The 19686-nt window shown below is 43.3% G+C and overlaps 2 protein-coding genes across 3 annotated transcripts in view; both read left to right on the top strand.

The window, feature by feature from the left end:
- The first annotated feature begins 1368 nt into the window (after positions 1-1368).
- On the top strand, positions 1369-6666 carry prtfdc1b (phosphoribosyl transferase domain containing 1b). Its single transcript, XM_062992892.1, has 7 exons — positions 1369-1428; positions 2488-2553; positions 4430-4447; positions 4586-4668; positions 5780-5826; positions 5907-5983; positions 6407-6666. Exons 1-7 carry the CDS (start codon positions 1399-1401, stop codon positions 6452-6454), a joined length of 369 nt encoding a protein of 122 aa, XP_062848962.1. The 5' UTR covers positions 1369-1398; the 3' UTR covers positions 6455-6666.
- A 7176-nt stretch (positions 6667-13842) lies between these two features.
- arhgap21b (Rho GTPase activating protein 21b) overlaps positions 13843-19686 on the top strand; it is a 61750-nt gene continuing 55906 nt past the window's right edge. For both annotated transcript variants that reach the window (XM_062993761.1, XM_062993760.1), the window contains exons 1-2: positions 13843-14010; positions 16770-16947. In XM_062993761.1, the coding sequence (XP_062849831.1) occupies positions 16879-16947 (69 nt within the window). In that variant the 5' untranslated portion in view covers positions 13843-14010; positions 16770-16878. The remainder of the gene's footprint in view (positions 14011-16769; positions 16948-19686) is intronic.

Genomic DNA, 19686 nt, shown 5'->3' with positions numbered 1-19686 from the left:
TTTTTTTTCTGTCTGTCTAACTGTCTGTCTTTCATTCGTTTCTGTCCGTCTTTCTTTTTTCTTTCAATTCAAAGAGCTTAATTAGCATAACTGTTGAAAAGGTTACAGTATTGACAAAGCATTGAAGAGACATTTATGTACATATACAAAACTAAAGAAACTTTTTTATTGAAAATATAAAATTTTAAATAAAAAAAAGAAACATGAAAAGGAAATAAGAATAAAGGCAGATGTAAAAAATAAAATATTTATAATAAATTAAACATTGCCTCTGTGTGGGTCCATCAGGGCTGTTCTTGTGTTTGGGTGGATCAGTCTGTGTCTCTTAGATTGTGGCAGGCAGATACATACTGAGCTGCTACTGTGCTGCTCTTCTTCTCCTCTCCCAGCATGATGAAGAGTTTCTGGGTGTCGGTGAGGGAGCAGAATTCAGGGTGAAGATTTGGGAATGTTTTGTAATACATCTCTCATATGTGAGTGAATTTTGGACACTCAGTTAAGAAGTGCAGCTCAGTCTGTGTGGTGATGGTGTTGCACTGTGTACACACTCTTTGTTCTGTGGAGAGTCAGGAGTCTCGATGGTCAACTTGTGGGCACTGAGTCTGTACTCTGTCAGTGTGGTTCTGAGTTTGGTGTCAGTCACTGTACTCAGGTACTTTTTTCTTTCTGTCTGTTTGTCCTTCTGTCTGTCTTTCTTTCTGTCTTTCTTTCCTTTCTTAATACTGTAATTTCTTTCTTTCTGCCTGTCTAGCTGTCTTAAATTAGTTCGTTATTTCTGTCTTTCTTTCTTTCTGTCTGTCTGTCTTTTTTTTCCTTTCTTAATAATTTCTGTCTGTCTGTGTTTCATTTGTTTGTTCTGTCTGTCTGTCTGTCTTTCTTTCTCTATTTCATGGGTTGTGTTTTCATAACCAGCTGAAGAGAGAATTTACTCTGCAGCAGTGATGTTTAATATTGTATGTTGTAAAACTGTTGTAGTGAAAGCAGAGCAACTTTTTGGACATCCGACCAGGTAGCTGATAGAGGAACTGAAACAGGATTTGATGTCATTTGTGTCATTAGTGTGTCAGGCTGGAAAAGACCCAGACAGATTTGGGAGGCAGATTTAGCAAACATTTCGTTTCTGTTTTTTTTATTATTTTTTTTATTATAATAAACCTGAAGACCGCGGCAGATTTTGAAATGCGTGTGAACTTTTAACTTCAGCTGTAATTGTGTTCATTTTCTTTCCAAATTTCTCTATTTGCAGCAAGTTTTTGATGTGTAAATGATTAAAGTTTATGTTAGCAAAATGTAAATGAGTCTCAGGGCTGCACCACCCCTGGGGTTCTGCGTCTGCGCATGCGCGGAGCTGCTCAGTGTTGATGGTACGATGGTGGCAGACAGCTGAAGATCTGCAGGATGGCACAGCGACCCGGTGCAGGAGTTCTGGTAAATAATCACTACTGTGTTAGTAAAATAAGTGCAGGACATTGTTCTTAAAGAGGTTTTATACTCAGGTCAGGTTTGATTCATGCAGGAGTAAAACTGGAGGAGTTCGAGCAAACTTACAGCTTTGTGTTGCTGCTGCGCAACTTTGACTCATGAACCGACTCTTATGATTCGTTTATTTTTTATTAAAAATACCTACCTAGTCGCTCCTAGACACTCCTACCTAGTTGCTCCACCTTGTAGATGTAAAGTCAGAGACGATCGCTCATCTATTGCTGCTGTTTGAGTCGCTCATCTTCTAGACCTTCATCAGTGGTCACAGGACGCTGCCCACGGGGCGCTGTTGGCTGGATATTTTTGGTTGGTGGACTATTCTCAGTCCAGCTACTGGATCGTTCTCGACTGCTTTCATATTCGCAGTTCGGTTTGAAACCAGCAGAGGGCGCGCTAATCTCACGTTATCATTCACAGAGACGAATTCCCCACAGTAGTCGTTCCACTTCTTAGTCGTGTTACTATAAATGGATGGTTCTTGTGGACTTCAAATATGAAATTATATTACTGAATCCATTTCTGCACCCGGAGACACGATACATGTGAAGGGCCATAACTTCACATTGGCATCGAGCAGTAAATGAAGCACTTGGCTTGGCACATCGTGATTTATTAGGTTTTTATGGGGTGCTCGGGTGGCACAGCGGCCCAGTACGCCAGCCCACTATCACGTTACGGTCTTGATCAGGTGTCCATATACTTCTGGCCATATTTGGGACAGTGGTAACCTAGTGCGTAGAGCTTTGGTCTATCAATCAGATGGTTCAAATTCAGCCTTTGCTATGCAGCCACTGTTGGACCCTTGAGCAAGGCGCTTAACCCTGTTTGCTCCAGGGCGCCGTACAACGGCTGACCCTGCACTCTGACCCCACCTTCCAAACACGCTATACGTGACGAATAAAAGCATTTATGTGTAAAATAAGTGATGTGTGCTGTAGATTAAGAATGTGAAATATGTTTTGTGTGGCTTTGATGTAAAACTTAGTTTATTAAAATCGTTTTCAGAATGACCAGTCGATGGAACACGTCCAGGTGATCGAGGCTGAGAATCTGGCCGTGCTTACCGGGAAGGTAGGGATGCCAGCAATACTGTTCATAATGCTCCAAGAATCCAGAAGGCCCTTAAACGAGGGATGTTTAACTAGGTGGAGGTCGGGGCTCTGTGCAGGTCGCTGAAGTTCTTCCACACCAAACTTATCCAACCAAACCACGTCTTTATAGAGCATGTGGGTACTGGTATGGGTGTGGGTACTGGTATTGGTGTGAGTATGAGAGTGGGTGTGGGTACTGGTATTGGTGTGGGTACTGATATTTATAGAGCATCTTTATAGAGCGTGTGGGTACCGGTATGGGTGTGGGTACTGGTGTTGGGGTGAGAATGAGAGTGGGTGTAGGTACTGGTATTGGTGTGGGTCTTGGTGTGGGTACTGGTATTGGTGTAAGTATGAGAGTGGGTGTTGGTATTGATGTGGGTGTGTGTACTGGTATTGGTGTGAGTATGAGAGTGGGTACTGGTATTGGTAAGGGTACTGGTATTTATAGAGCGTCTTTATAGAGTGTGTGGGTACTGGTATTGGTGTGAGTATGAGAGTGGGTACTGGTATTGGTAAGGGTACTGGTATTTATAGAGCGTCTTTATAGAGTGTGTGGGTACTGGTAATGGTGTCGGTCTTAGTGTGGGTACTGGTATTGGTGTGAGTATGAGAGTGGGTGTGGGTACTGGTGTTGGTGTGGGTGTGGGTACTGGTATTTATAGAGCGTGTGGGTACTGGTATGGGTTTGGGTCTGAGTGTGGGTCTTAGTGTGGGTGTGGGTACTGGTATTGGTGTGAGTATGAGAGTGGGTGTGGGTACGGGTATTAGTGTGGGTACTAGTATGGCCATAAGTATGGGTAGACTTGTGGGTTTGGGTGTGGGTACTGGTATGGTAGAGGTATGGGTCTAATTGTAGCTTGCTTTGTGCAAATGGAACAGGAAAGGTCCTTCCCTAAACTGTTGCTGCATATCATATCATTCCTTTTTCCTTTTTATTTCACTGGTTTGTTACACCTGTTAGCAACCAGCAATTCAGTACTTTGAAGAGGTGTCCCAATACCTTTGATCATATTTTGTATTATTGGCTCTGCGGGTGCACCAGAGTCGACATCCAATCAGTGAAACTGATTCAGTTAAATAAATACGGTATAAACGGGGACGTCTTATCTGAAAGTCGGGCACAGTTTGAGTCAGCGCTGCTGCAGGCGGACAGAGACGCCATGCGGTCTGAGCGCCGTCTGTACAGATCCTGACTCACGCTGGTGTTTCGGTCTTCTACAGCGAGTGAGGAATCTCACAGCCATGCGTCACCTCTCTCTCAAATATTAGGTCAGAACGGCCTGCAGAGCCACGCCCTGTCGTAACAAAACCCCTCGACCTGATCAGAATCTGATGATCTGGGATCTGAACAGAGAACCAGCTTTGTGTTTTAAAAATATTAGCGTGAAGCCGCGTGGGTGCTGCATCAGGCTTTACCAGAGCTTTACGAGAATGAATCTCAGCTCTGCTACCGGCAGGCTGGGCACCCATGACTGGCTTGTTTGAGGGTGGGAGTTCTGGAGAGGATTCCTCATAACTGCTGCAGTTACGCCCTCTGCTGGCTGATCGATGACGCGTGACTCTCCGTGCGCTGTACGGATCTACATATGAAGCGCCCGGTGCTGCACGCGTGTCAAAGGGGGCGTGTGTTAGTCACGACCCTGTAACACAAATGATGTTACAGTCAGTCATTGTATACACACAAGGTGCATCTATATAGTTGGTGTTGCTTATACATGAGTAAATTAAAGTAGGTATAATGTGTGTGTAGCTAATAAGTGTTAAATCTGTGTGCACTGAGTGAGCAGTAATTTATGTTTTATGCTCATAAACCGTTAAATCGTTTATTTTATTGTTATGTTTTGTCACTGCAGAACGTCCTGATTGTGGAGGTGAGTTTATTTAATATTTTTATATCATTTAAGCTCATAAACTTCAGCTTTGTTTCCTGAAATGTGAGATCAGCTGAGCCTTAGTTATAGTGGTTGTATTCACATCTGTGTGTGTGTGTGTGTGTGTGTGTGTATCAGGCCATAGTGGGCACTGGGAGGACCCTGAGGATGCTACTCTCCCACGTCCAGGCTTTCAAACCCAAACTTATCAAAGTGGTAGGGTGAGTGTGTATGGGTACGAGAGTGGGGTGGGTACAGAAGTGGACGAGTGTAAGCAAAAGATTTGTATGGGTGTGGGTTTTAGTGTGGGTACTGGTATGGGTGTGGGTTTTAGTGTGGGTATTGGTATGGGTGTGGGTACTGGTATGGGCATAAATATTGGTAGAGGTATGGGTGTGGGTCTAATTGTGGGTTTGGGTACTGGTGTGGGTGTGGGTACTGGTATGGGCATAAGTATTGGTAGAGGTATGGGTGTGGGTCTAATTGTGGGTTTGAGTGTGGGTACTGTATGGGCATTAGTATAGGTAGAGGTGTGGGTGTGGGTCTAATTGTGGGTTTGGGTGTGAGTACTGGTATGGGTGTGGGTCTAATTGTGGGTCGAGTGTGGGTACTGGTATGGGTAGAGGTATGGGTGTGGGTAAACATGTGGGTACTTTTATGGGTAGAGGTATGGGTACTGGTATGGGCATTGGTCTCAGTGTGGGTGTGGATCTGATGTGGGTTTGGGCATATGTACAGGTATGGGAATGAGTATGGATAGAGGTATGGGTGTGGGTATTGGTATGAGTACAAGTATGGGCGTAGGTCTTAGTGTGGGTTTGGGTGTGGGTACTGATATGGGTGTGGGTCTCGGTGTGGGTACTGGTATGGGTAGAGGTATGGGCATGAGTATGGCCAGAGGTATGGGGTGTAGAGTGTGGATGTGGGTACTGGTGTGGGTGTGGGTCCAAGTCAGGGTAGAGGTATGGGTATGGGTCTGGTGTGGGTTTGGGTGTGGGTACTGGTATGAGTAGAGAGATGGGCATAGGTAAAGGTAGAGGTATGGGTGCAGGTCTGAGTGTGGATTTGGGTACTGGTATGAGTAGAGGTGTGGGTATTGGTATGGTTGCAAGTCTCAGTGTGGGTACTGGTATGAGCATGAGTATGGTTAGAGGTATGGGTGTGGACACATGTGTTGGCATTGAGTCTAAGTACAGCTAAGAGTGTATAAGTGTGGGCATGAACATTGGCATTGTTATGGGTGAGGATTTAGGCGTGTGTGTGTGTGTGAGAGAGAGAATCTAATAACACACTGTCCGGTGTATTCAGAGCTGTTTTGTCTCTGGTTTGCAGCTTGCTGGTGAAGCGAGTCCCTAATCAAGCCGTCTGTCTCCCAGACTGTAAGTGTCTCTTCCTGTCTGTCTGTCTGTCTTTATACACTACGTGGCCAAAAGTATGTGGACGTCTCTCTTCTCTTCAGACGTTGGCTTTGAGATCCCTAATCAATTTGTGGTGGGCTACGCCCTGGACTACAACGAATATTTCAGAGATCTAAACGTAAGTGTTCACGTCTCACCGCGTTCATCACGTTTCACTTTTACTCAGCTGAGGCACCTGACAAACCCAGCCGGTTGTGTCTGAGGGAGGGAGGAAGGGAGGGAGGGAGAGCTGGGCAGAAAACCAAGCTGGTGGCAAGGGTAATCTAGAAACTACTACTACAAAAAAAGCTTTACACATTTTGAAGGAGGCGTGCGCCAGCTGGTGAGGGTATCGTGCAAGCAACAGGGTTTGAGGAGTGCTTGGGGGGAATCAAATATATCCAAATGAGAAGCTAAGAAGCTGAAGCGTTTTTATCCAGAGCAACCTACAAACCTCCAGTTATTCACTGACTGAATACAGTTCAAGCAACTGAGTGTTAAGAGCCTTGCTCAGGGGTCCAACAGTGAGTGACCGTGTGATTTCTGTTTTTCTCTCCTGCAGCACATCTGTGTGATCAGTGAGGAGGGGAAACAAAAATACAAGGTTTGAAGCGTCCGGTGCCTCACAGACCCACGGACGTCTGTTACAGACTCTTGGAATTTTGAAGTGGTTCGTATCTTCATGGTTTACGCTCACGGTGCAGAACCTCAACACCTAACCAGACTGCTAACACCGCACCCGTCTGTCCGGACACTCGGCGGCTCCAAAGAAGGATGATTATTGTTTATAGAACAACTGCATATTAAAAATATGTTAAGTTATGGAGTAATACAGAGCAGGTCCTTCAGCTTTTATACGTTCTGGTGGGCATCCTAGTGCCAGCTCCTCCTCGGGTAAAGGAGTAAGCCTGGGCACTTCCACTGGCCTTTGATGCATCGTATGTTGTGAGACATTAACATCATCCAGGAATTCAAATGATCCGTATTTGGGTGTGTGTGTGGGGGGCGGGTCACATGAGGCACAGCGTGGCTCTCCGTATGGGAACCCAACACTAACAGCTCTGAGAAGTGGCCGCCAATTGGATTAGTCCTGATTGGAGCGGCAGCTTGATCAGAACAATCCGAACAATAAACCGTACAGATTCGCTTTTAACGTCGTAGCCCGACGTGCGGGAGAAGTGAAACGTACTACACACCCGTGTACACACACACACACACACACAGCGCGAAGTGCTTGGGTGTGTGTTACATAAGCACCCCTCCCAGATTCCTCTTCGTTTTGGTTTGCCGCAGGTGAAAGTGTGTGTACCGCAGGGTGGAGTTTCATGTCAAATCGCATTCCATCCGTAAAGAAAAAGCCTTTAAATATGCTTTGATGGCCGCAGCACAGTGGAACAGGTTTGGGTTCTGAGGGTGGATGTCGTGTTCAGGACATCCAGCTCCATTCAAACATCCAGCTCCATGTAAACACGCTTGGCGGTGCTGCCGGCCTGGCCGGGTGCTCAGCAGACACATAAAGGTCCGATGGTGTTTCTTCTCAATGCTCCTGCTCATTTATTCAAAAGAGCGTTTAGAATAGAAGGCCTGGCTCCTTGGTTGCGCACAGACACCATAGAAGAGCGGTCCCTTGTGGCCCGGTGGTTGGGCACCGCTGTCCTAGATCATCTCAGGACGTCCCTGAGTCTTTTATTTGTTTTTAAATAATGGCCACGCTATCGGATGTTTTTTTTTAAGTCATAATAGTGCCAAAAGTGTGAACCTCCCTGGCATATCAAAAATCTGTGCTCCAGATAGTCAGGGAACTTCATACTGGGATCCAACTTGTATACAAAAAGGAGATTGAGGTTCCAGATCGAGGTTCTTAGCTAACAAAAGCACAGTGCAGCGTTTCTTTTATTGGTGAGGAGTTGTGTGCCAGTTGAATGGATCAAAGCCGGGCCTCCCTCCACCACCCGGTGCCACCTACTGAGCCGCCGAGCTCAACTTTCATGTGAATTGAGACATTTTGTAAAGCTTTTCAGTCTCTGGTTACACTTTGGTTTTAGTATTAAACAGGTGACACATTCAAGGAACAACAACAGCTCAGCTATGAAGGCACACCAGTGTGCAAATCTCACCGGTGTAGGAGACGTCTGTACCAGCACTGTTCATCCGGAGCTTCGTGGATTAGATTTCCGTACCCAAGCAGCCAGTTTTGGCTGGAGTGTCGTAAGACAGAAGGCTGATTCCCATAGGTCAGGTGTCCACATACTTTTGGCCACATGCTTCTATCCTAAGTGATTTTCCCAAGTGTTTCACCCCACGCCGTGGTGTTTATAGGAACAGCCTCTAGCTGTTGAATCATGAGCTCCAGAAGTTTGGTTTGTTTAATGAGGGGGAATCGAAGGTCTCCACCCAGACCTGTGCCAACCACTTCCGCTCACACCAGTGGAAATAAAACATCACGGCTCCTGGAGGGCCGTGTTTAAGGCGCTTGGGTCATGTGCGGGCTAACCGCGCTGCAAACGTCTGCACTGTTCCAGCATGTCTGGTAATTACAGATACAGAACGGAGAGTTCCGTGTTCAAGGCCTTCAGGGTTCTCCAGAACACTGGAGTCATGCTCGTATACACTCACTCTATTACTAAACACTTTATAAGCCTTACCTACCACACAGATGAACTCTGTGGGTATACAATTACTATCTGTAGCTTCTATGTTGCTCTGTACACCCCCTCATTACCCCCTGAACGTTATGGTCAGATGATGTTTGGTTGGTGGAACCATTCTTAGCACTGCAATGGTACTAACATGGTAATAATATGGTAGTTTTGGTAGTGTAGTAGGTGTGGCAGTGTTGTTGGGACTTGTAAACACACCTTCATGTGAATGCTGGAAGAACAATAGACGCTCCAACCAAAAATATAAAGCCGACAGCGTCCTGCGGTCATATACTATAAGACCAGAGACGTTTACATTTTCAGCATTTAGCAGATGCTTTTATCTAAATCGACTTAGAGTACTGTGACAGTGTACAGTTTAAGCAATTGAGGGTTAAGGGCCTTGCTCAAGGGCCCAATAGTGGCAACCTGGCAGTGGTGGGGCTTGAACCAGCGTGCTTTCGATTACGAGTTCAGTACCTTACCCACACATTGCGTCTTTGACTGTCCACCTACAACCAGCACTAACAGTGTTTAACAATCCCAACAACACTGTTGCACCTGCTACTCTACCATGTGCAGGACGATGGGAACACACATGTAGGACCTTTGAAACGTCAGAACCCCATAAACACGGAACACTTAGAACATGGAACACGAGGCTCTGAATCCACACATCCAACCCACACAGTCCAGCGCTGGACAAATGCCTCTTTTAGGTAAGGGTAGCAGCGACCACCACCTGTTTGGAGGGTAGGTGGGGGTGGAGGGGTAGTTTCTTTTGTCTCGAGGTTCCCTGACCAGGGTCTTTCACAACGTCTCTCAGAGCAGGAAAGATTTCACACGCACTCCAGCTTGAAAAATACTCTCTTCATACCAAAGTACTTGGCTGTCGCTTTCAACAATTTGGGGAAGGCCCTTTTCCAATCCAGTATGTCTGTAGCAAGGTTCATGGAGAAACTCTAGCAGCCTGCACAGAGCCCTGAACGTTGACTAAAGAAAGCCAGGACTTAACGTCTAGTATCAGTGCTTGACCCTAGGATTGGTCCTTTTGACCGAATGGTCACCCTCCAAAATCATGTTGAAAGCCTTCCTACAAATTTCATATGTCATTTAGCAGACGCTTTTATCCAAAGCGACTCACATTACTGTGACTGTATACTGTATTGTCTAAGTCTTTGAGGGTTAAGGGCCTTGCTCAAGGGCCCAACGGTGGCAACCTGGCAGTGGTGGGGTTTGAACCAGTGATCTTTTGATGACTAGTCCAGTACCTTAACCACTAGGCTACAACTGCCCATTTATGCTGCTCTAGTCACAAACTGGAGTATGATTATTATGGACACATTATGAGAAGAACCGATTCATTGAACAAGCCAGTTGATTGGAAAGGTTGAAGGTAAAGGAGGAAGAGGACGGCCATCAACAGGACAAATGGATACAATGAAGAAGAAGAATACTCTATTTGTATGGTTGCCTTGATCTGGAATCCACTTCACGGCGCAGCGCTTAATAATAGTAATAATAATAATAAAATCACACAGATGCCCTTTGTGGGTATACCATTACTGACTGTAGACCATCTGTTACTCAGTACACTTTGTCAGTGTGTGTGTGTGTGTCTCTTGTACGGCTAAGTCGCTTAACATTGCACCCATAGTTCACATTGTAGGCAGTCTCGGCCCGTCTCGGCTCACTGAATGCACAATAATACAAATATAGTAAAGCACTGATAGATGAGCAGCTCTGTTGGGCTGAGGAAAGACGAACGCTGTGGGCACACACACACACATTCCACAGCCAGTGCCAGCCGCATGCCGACCCCGCTTTGAACCAGCAGTGCCATGTGATTCCTCTAATCTAGCCAAACAGCTGCTGCATGGGAGCTGGAGGGACGGACGAGGGCTGATCAGGATGTTACAGAGACTCTCGACTGAGAGTAAACACGCCTGCTTCGGTTCTCCTGATAAAAAAAACACACAAAATATTTGGACATTATTGGGATTCCACTAAATTAAACGTCCCCTGTTTTCCAACAATGGGTCCCGGGTTCGAGCCTAAGTCTGGCATGTTCCTTCCATGTAGGTTTTTTGTCCCTGTGTACAAATATTTGAAGTAGGTGGATTGGCTGAGTAGAAGTTGGTTTCCTGTATTCCGTTCAGGGTCAAGGTGGGTCTGGTTTTACTGGGAAACACTGGGCTCAGGGCAGGAACACAGGCAGGGACACTGGGCTGGATTCAAACTTAGATCTCTGAGTGCCCAGATGAACAGAAGCTGTTCATAAATGTAAACAGAAGTGATATAATATACGTATAATTAAAATACATACTGTATAAGCTAATTACATTGGTGTCTGTAAGCAGGGCTTATTATAATCTCTTGGACTCCCAACCATGGATGGCTGGTTGAAAATAGCACATCAGAAAAATGTTGTATGATGCTCCGACTCTCCGCTTTTCACCGGTATAACAGCATGCAGTTAAAAATCGGTCCGTTCAGAATAAGGCTCGAGTCCCAGCTGTGATACATGCCACCCATAGCTTCATACCAACCATGCCAGCCAGTTTGGTCTCAGTGCCAATTACATGACACACTAGACTATCTGATCCCCCCCTGACCGCACTGCGGTGCCCTGCATAGCTTCGTGGTCAGACATTCTGGAAGTGCAGCAGTATACATCTAATAAAGTAAACAAAGTTTACATACACTTGTATGGGTCGTATACGCTGAGTTGGCAAAAGTATGTGGACGCCTCTCCATGAGCTTGCTGGACATTTCCACAAGATTTTGCAATGTGTCTGTGGTTCACAGTGAATCAGGAACCACTTACCCTGAGTACACCCTGCTCAACACACTCGCAATCACTTGGTGGCACCTAGGAGCAGTTTAGTGTAGCAAATCCACCTTCTGCATGTTTTTGGAAAGTTGAGAGAACTGGAGTTCCACAGGAAAGCCACAGACACATGACCCAGAAGGTGAATTGGCTCCTCTAAAATGCCTCTAGGTGTGTGCTGGCCAGGGTGTATTCCCACATTATGCTTAGTGAGTTTCGAGCCATAGCCACCGCGATACTGACCAGGATGACGCTGTTATTTGAAATTATAAATAGTAAATAATCAATTATTGTTATTTTAAATAATAAATTACGATTATCATGGTGTGTATTTAATTAATTAATAAGAAATTAAAGGAAATGGTCGTAAACAAACACTTTTAATAAAATAAACTGTTGCTAAGACGACACCCTCGAGTGTTTCAGGGGAAACGGCCGGCCCGACACAAGGCTTCTCATTGGCTGGAATTCAAACACAACACGTATCAACCGCAATCTGATTGGTTGCAGCGTTTCCAGGGGTTCCCTGATGGCGCCCCAGCGCTACAGCGTTTCGATTCCCGATTGATTGGAGTCGACTCCAATGCTGATTCCGATTCTTAGTGTGGGGAGTCAAAAGAATCGATTCCTCTAAACGAATCCATACATTCATTTTTGGATACATGTGCTCACAAACTTTATAAAAGATAAAAATAATAAATCTTATACTATTAAATTGTATAAAATTAAAGAACTATTTAAAAAAAAATATATTTTTAATTTTACACAGAATATATTTATATTGATATTGTATATCATTGTTCCAGTAACATTATCTACTCTTATTCATCCCTCTGCATCACATTTCTTGGACATCTTTTTATGGCACATTTTTCTATTCACATTATTTACTACATCATCTGTATAAATCTTTTAATGTTTTAATATTTAATGTAAATAAACCTTGGACTACGTCTGTATAGTAGATAGATAGATAGATAGATAGATAGATAGATAGATAGATAGATAGATAGATAGATAGATAGATAAGATAGATACTTTATTAAACCAAAAGAAAATTAAAGCCCCAGTAGAATTATACAGCAATAAAAGTACACACTATAAAAATGTAAATGAGAAATAACAAAAAACGACACAAAAAACAGTGTACAAATAACAATTTAACATACACAAACACAACAATAAAGACATTCAAGGTACATACATTGGATAGGAGTATTTGTATCTACAGTACAAAATATTATCTATAAATATAAATATTACTATCTTAATTATTCTTGATGTTGATGTACTATTTTGATTTTGTACTATGATTTGTATGGTGTATGTACGTATTTGTTTTGATTATTTGTCTTATGTAAAGCGTCTTTGAGTATCTTGAAAAGCGCTATATAAATAAAATGTATTATTATTATTATTATTACAGTAGAGTCCAAAATTCTGAGACCACTAATAAGCATGCTTCTGCTCTGCATGTTTCCCTAATTGAATCAATTTGAGCGAGAAGTTCAATCTAGCAAAAAATTTCAGAATTTCCAAGTATTTGGTATGGCTGTATTTGATGAAGAGGCCTGAAGGCCCAAACAGAAAGCATGGAAAACACTATCCACATGGTGGAAGGAGTTGAAAACTACTTGATGGCACTTAATATTAATAATGATAATAATAATAATAACATATATAGCACTGTCTGTCACCGATTGATTATACCAGCTGCACCCATTACAAAGAACATTGTCAGTGCTTTTGTTGACAAGGTTGGAAAGAAAATTCAGACCTTCAATCCATGCTGAAAGAACATTTGTATGGATGGTCAGTTGTCATCCAAGGTCCATCAAAAACAGGTTTGGCATGAATTAGAAGCTGCTGGAAAACAGGTGTCAGAGTCCAAAGACAAAATGAAGTGGCTAATGAAAAAGAGTCTTAGGCTTGGTCGTGCCTTTTTCCCATCTGAAACCTTATACATAAATAGTATATATAAATAGTACAGTCTTACACAAAAGTTACACCCCTTTGTTGAGTGTCTAAATTTTAAATTTTAAATTTCACTGTAATATTTGACTTTCCTTATTGGGTTTAATAAAGTGATCTATCCATCTGTCTGTCTGATCAATTGTTCTGTATTTACTTTTAAACATGCCACATTTGTTTTACAATGTAGTGAAGTGAACAAACTAATTCTGATTTTAAATGTGCAGAATTCTGTTTCCCTGTAGAGAGAATGCTACCTTATTTTCTCTCAGAAAATCAACCAAACACTGAATTTGACCAGAGGTGTCAAAACCTTTTCATAAAGCTGCCTCAGTAGTTAGCAGGGTGCGGTCATAATCATCATCATCACCTTAAGATGGACAGCAGCCAAGGAAATCTTCACTCAGTTAAAATGATTCCAAAGCTTAGGAGTCGACTCTCTGTTGACTGTAATCAGTTGACTGTAAAACTCACGAATCGACTCCTCGGGGAATCGACTCCCTGTCCTACCGCGAGCACAATTCCAACATTGTTCCGCGCGAGTCGGCTGCTTGGAGTCGCTAACGTTAGCCCAAACTTTTAAAACCCGTTTTCCACTTTTAAACTACGATAAACACAGGGATGTGGAATTTATATACCCCTTACGCGTCGGATTGAGGATTTTAATCTGATTTTCAATGGGTTTTCGCTGTGGAATTCGTTATTTTGCGGCTTCATTCCCAACAGGTAGGTTGGAAGCTGGGTTAGCTTAGCATAGTTACCTCAACGTACAATACCAGTAGGACCTTCAGCTAAACCGTCGACTTTTTTTATTGTGTTCATTTTAATTTACTTTATTCAACACTAACCGGGTAGAATACGAATAAAACTGTAAAACCTGTCAAGCTGTACTATGGTCCTGTTTAAAGTCTAAAGAAAAACTTTTACGTTTTTTAAAAAATTGTTAGTAACACGGGTTGACTCCCAAACGGCAAGGTTTATTACAAAGTGCACTAGTTAGGGCGTGGAAGCCATTCTATTGTGACGTAAAGTACTGTAGGGGTGTAGGGTACATGGAGCTATTTGGAATACAGCCGCTCCAGTTTAACGTCAAGCTATGAAACTTTCCCTAAGAATCCAACTGCTTGCAAACGTTTGAAGAATGTCATGTGTGTTTATTTAGAATAGTTGTGCGTCGGAGATTTATTAATTCATGGGCGTGAACGTTTTATTAAAGCTTAATAATATGAATTTAAAAGAAAAAATATATATTATGTACCAGGTTAATTATTACCACACTCACTCTTATTACATGCTTTAAAGCTCAAGTAGAGCAGCTTATTTTTAGACACAAGAATAGCTGTTATATCACATTTTATGTAATGATTTAGCCATATGACGTTTTATATTATTATTATTTTGCCAATTGTGCTTTTAATGGTGGCATTTGCTAAAACAGGACCAGTAATCAGCAGGGAGTCTCACTTGGCCATGTGGCAATGTGAGATTTAGGACCTTGCTTATGTAAACCTAAAGTTCCAGTTCTTTTATATTTTTAAGGAAATACTACATTAACAAAAGCACTTGGCGTAGTAGTTTTTGTAAATGTGTCTATTGTTCATGGGTTTGGAATAAAATAGATTTTCTGTTCACCAATATGGCAGGTTTTATGATTTATAAACAGCTAAACTGTACTTTATGAGATTGAGTTTGTGTTGATTTATCCAAGAAGAAATCCACACTGCATCCAGATATTTATTTCCTTTAGAATAAACTAAAAACATGATTGATTTGATCATGTTTGAGTCTAAGAATGTTTAATGTTTTTTGGAGTTTGTTTGATTCTCCAGAACTTTCTATATAAAACAGTTAAATAGGCAGAATTACTGTCCTTTAATTTAAAATTAAACAAATAAAACAAACCCATGTGTATCATTTTAACAGCTCAGCAGGTTGAGACAGAAATGGTTTGTTCAGAATCAGCTTTATTCGCCAAGTATGTTTACACACCCAAGGAAGAATTTGTTTTCGGCTGTTGTCAGTGTTCTACAATATACAAACAATATACAGACAAAATTATATGTAGACAATGTACAAATTTAGCACTTTATGCTTTTTAAAGCTGTTAAACAAAAGCAAACACTTCTAGTAGATGGTAGACAGTAGATTTATAGAATTTAAATGTGTTTTTAATTAAAAAAGATCCTTAGGACGATGTAATACTAAAAAATAAGTCATATTAGGTCCAGCTCGGGAATACGTCCAGCGTTGACCATCTTCCTTACCAGCCTAATAAGCAAATAAAATTCATAGTTTGCTTAAAATTCACACCTAAAGGGACAGACAGTGGGTGGAAATGTTGTGTACCGGATCGAGACTGACGGGACCAACTGTTGTATGTTTACATTCAGTCGTCTGCACACGAGAATGTATCTGAAACCACTTAAACTACTGCAAGTGTGTGTAATTACAGCTTTGTCTTCATCAAAAACAGCCAACATGTTTATAATATAAAAAAAGATTAAAATCGGTCGCCACACGTCCTACACATCGAATTCCAAATGAAACTTAAATCTCCAGTTATTTAAATGAAAGAAGAAGCAGGATTTGTGCAAAATAAAATATATAACGCTTTAAAATTAGGGTTAGAAATAGCCTACGACATACTACCCCATATTGGTAGGGCTCCATATCAGTATACAGTATGCAATTTTTCCAGTACAGGAAATGTACTGGATGACGTACTACTACAGCCAAAATTTCCAGTACATGCTGAGCTGTCTTCGTGGAGTACAGCATCCCAAAAGCAACATGGTCTTTTATAAGTGTGTGGAACCTTCATATGTTCATGTGCCCTGTAGTATGGTTTGCATACTCAGTACTATGCCGCATACTACTATGGGAACCAGTATGCGGTAATCTCAGTCTATATTGGCTCTTAACCTACGTATCATAACTGTTTGCCAAGGATGCAGAAAGCACTGAAAATAAATTATGGTTACGGTATTTTGTTTCCCCCAAAGCGTCTTGTGTAGCTTTGAGCCAAAAAACACAGAAGATCCAGAACTTTTGTTAGGAGGTTTGTACAGATCCGCTTGGGCAGCACAGTGGCTCAGGTCGTTCCTGTGTGGAGTTTGCATGTTCTCACAGTGTCTAGCGTGGGTTTCCTTTCGGAAGCTCCGGTTTCCTCCCACAAGTGCAAGTGAGCTGAATTGGAGGTACAAAATTGTCCATGACTGTGTTTGACATTAAACTCGTGAACTGATGAATTTTATGTAATGAGTAACAACCGTTTCTGTCATAAATATAACCAGTGTGTATAATCAGTGAAGGCAGGTGGATTAAACTGTAGGAGCGATAGATAGATGCTGAGAGCGCACTAACTGTAACCTATAGCATAAGCCCCAGCAGAATGAATTTTCGGCTCGCCCTGCCTGCTGTGGCTGTAAATTGTTCAAATTCTCAAGTTTTAGTTTTAGAATATTAAGAATCTTTGTCCCTTTCAGGCTTTTTCACCGCAAGCGCCGGTGAACCTCCTCAAGATGGGCGTCCACGCGATGATCTGAACGGTCGGATTGCTTCGACACTGACATAGATGCGGACAGCAGCGGGGAAATGATGGCGACGGGTCGGAGGAGCGACGAGGATGAGGCGAATCACTCCCTCAGGACGCCGCTTTGTGACGTAAGCCGACGTGGTTCCTTTACGTATCGCTGGGGGTCAGTTCGAAGTTGTGTTGGGTTTGTTTCGGAGATGCCAGTGTGCGCAGTTGTGAATGTTCATGTGTTTTCCCCCCAAAAAGCCCTTATAATGACTAAGTTCTGGTGTTTGAGACGACACCCATCGTCAGCAGGTGGAGGAACTCTTCTGTAATTGAATACCACGTCTCAGCATTGACGCTCTGTGTGTGTTGTAGCTTTAAGGTGGAAGGTGTGTGTTGGTGGACGCAACTCTACAGTATATTAATAATAATAGCCATACTTTTGGAATTCAGTAGATTGTCCTCGCTCCTCTGACAGACCGTTGGGACGTGTGTGTTAATATATTTTAAGCATATCCGGTTCCCCAGAACTCATGATTGGCGCTTCTGTGGGCAGTGAGATCGGCTTTGACATGGACTGTTGTTGGTTTGTTGGCATTTAAGGTGCACTGATGGTGCCAGGTTTGTTTTTATGACCTGTGCCGAGTGTTTGTTTGTTTACAAACCACAAACTCGGCTGATAATGCAGAAGATATTGTCGATATGAGACGGCGCTCTTAGATACCAGATACACGCAGATATAAATACATTTGCTTCGTGTTCTGCTCTGGTATTAAGAGTTGATTTATCTGCCCCAGTGCGGCAACCTTGGGCTTTTATCTTTCCAGAAACCCTAAACAAAATGTTCCAGATGCATTTATTTACATATGAGCACAGAGTGTGTCAGAAAACAACCCATGAGCAGTCCTGCTCTGTGATATCAAGGTCACAATTTAATGGCATTGCCTCGGATGCGCTCGGATGCGCCCGGCCGCCCCCTGGACTCCGGCGTCCTCTGCCGGCAGCAGATATCCTACACTGGCCGAGCACATGCTTCCCTTAGCGCTGTATTAGTACGTACGGAGTATCACGCTGCCCTCTCTGCATTCTTCTGCACAACCGAGGTGCCAGCTGAGATATAGATAGTCGGCGTAGACTGCTGTGCCACCCGCACGCCCCAAGATTCACTTTTTAATTGAAAGAATAGCCAGCATCAGTGGTTGTATGCACTTCTTTACGGTGATGCATTGGGGCAAGCACTCTGGGTGAAGGATCTGTGCTCCTAAACTGGGGTCATGGTCCATTAAATAACCCTTCATTAGTGGGTGAGGATATTTATAAGCGTACTGTACATGATAAATTGGAGCACCGGTCATAAAGGTGTTGAAGAATTATCAGTGCATCATCGTATGACGTCTCATTTGGTATTGGTTCAGCCAGCAGTTTATGTTTTTTGTCTACGAGGTGAAATATTAGATTCTTGAGCCGCAGCAGAAGAGAAAGGAAATTCTTTGGAAGCTCTTGAAGGAAATTCCTTGGCTCGCTCCCTCATCGACGTTTGGCACAGAGCGACGTATGAAATAGTCGGAGGTTTCTGATTTAGTCCAAATGTTTTGCCATCGTTCAGCAAAAAATAACTGTGAACCGAGTTTCCTACAGTCGCTGGAAGGACCTGGTTCGTATTTCTGAGAGCCGTAAGTCTAGAAACGTGTTTTAATCACAACTCATCGTATCCGCAGACTTTCCACCTCAGACAGAACGACACACGCCGTGAGATGTCGAGCTTTTTCCATTTGTGCATTTGTATGTACAAATTAAATGATTAAATATTATTGTATATGGCATAACAGTAAGACCACTGGCAATGCTTTGGGCGACGTTCTGCTGGGAAACCTCGTGTCCTGCCATCCATGTGGATGTTACTTTGACACGTACCACCTACCCTGATATCTGTGGCCTCTTTCCTCTTAGCCACGAAGCAAAAATGCTTCAGGAACGGTTCGAGGAGCACAACAACCGGCCTCCAAATTCCCCAGATCTCAATCCAATCCGGCATCTGTGGGACGTCCTGGACAAACAAGTCGGATCCCTGGAGGCGCCACGTCACAACGTACAGGAGTTAAAGGATCTGCTGCTGACGTCTGGGTGCCAGATACCACAGCACACCTTCGGGGGTCCAGTGGAGTCCATGCCTCGACGGGTCAGGGCTGTTTTGGCGGCAAAAGGGGGACCAAGGCAATATTAGGAAGGTGGTCATGATGTGTGTCCCAACCTTCCATCTGATCAAGGGGAGCCGGGTCCGGTATGCTGGCGCTTCTTATCACCAGCCAGTGTTGGGCTCTCACACTGAGCCGTATCACATATGAAGAGTCACACTAAGCTCCGTGTGAGCACCCCCCCCCCTTCCCCACTAGTATAGGTGCCCAGACTAGTCCTAGCGATCGCATATCGGCGACTACGACAGTGAGAAGTGACCCCATCCGACCTTCCCGTCCTCGAACACGGGCTGTCGTTCTTGCGTGGATGCCCGACCAGGTCGGTGGCTCTGCCGAGATTCGAACACTTGGCATTTTTCTTAGCATAGGTAAAGAGAACTGAAACCTTGGCGCTTGGGTCGTGTAGCTGTCTGACTTGCCGGGACTGGTCACTGGGAATGGTCAGGCGGGGTCTGTGAGAGTCGTATGGAGCATGGTGTGTTTCTCTGTACCCGGACCAACACTGGGCATCGGCGAATGTTCATGTTGGAGACCGTTTACTATTCCCTTTAAAGAGTGAATTAGAAATTACTAATAAAAAGCAGTTTTTAGAGTTAAAAAACTAAACCTGTTGGCTAGTGAATTACAGTTTATATAAAAGAGACATAAAGAAACACTAGTGTCCATTCCAGTCCCCGTTTATATAAA

The sequence above is a fragment of the Trichomycterus rosablanca genome, chromosome 4 (genome assembly GCF_030014385.1).
Source record: "Trichomycterus rosablanca isolate fTriRos1 chromosome 4, fTriRos1.hap1, whole genome shotgun sequence".
Lineage (NCBI taxonomy): Eukaryota > Metazoa > Chordata > Actinopteri > Siluriformes > Trichomycteridae > Trichomycterus > Trichomycterus rosablanca.
Note: the sequence above shows the minus strand (reverse complement) of the source record. Positions and strands in the feature narration are given on the sequence as shown.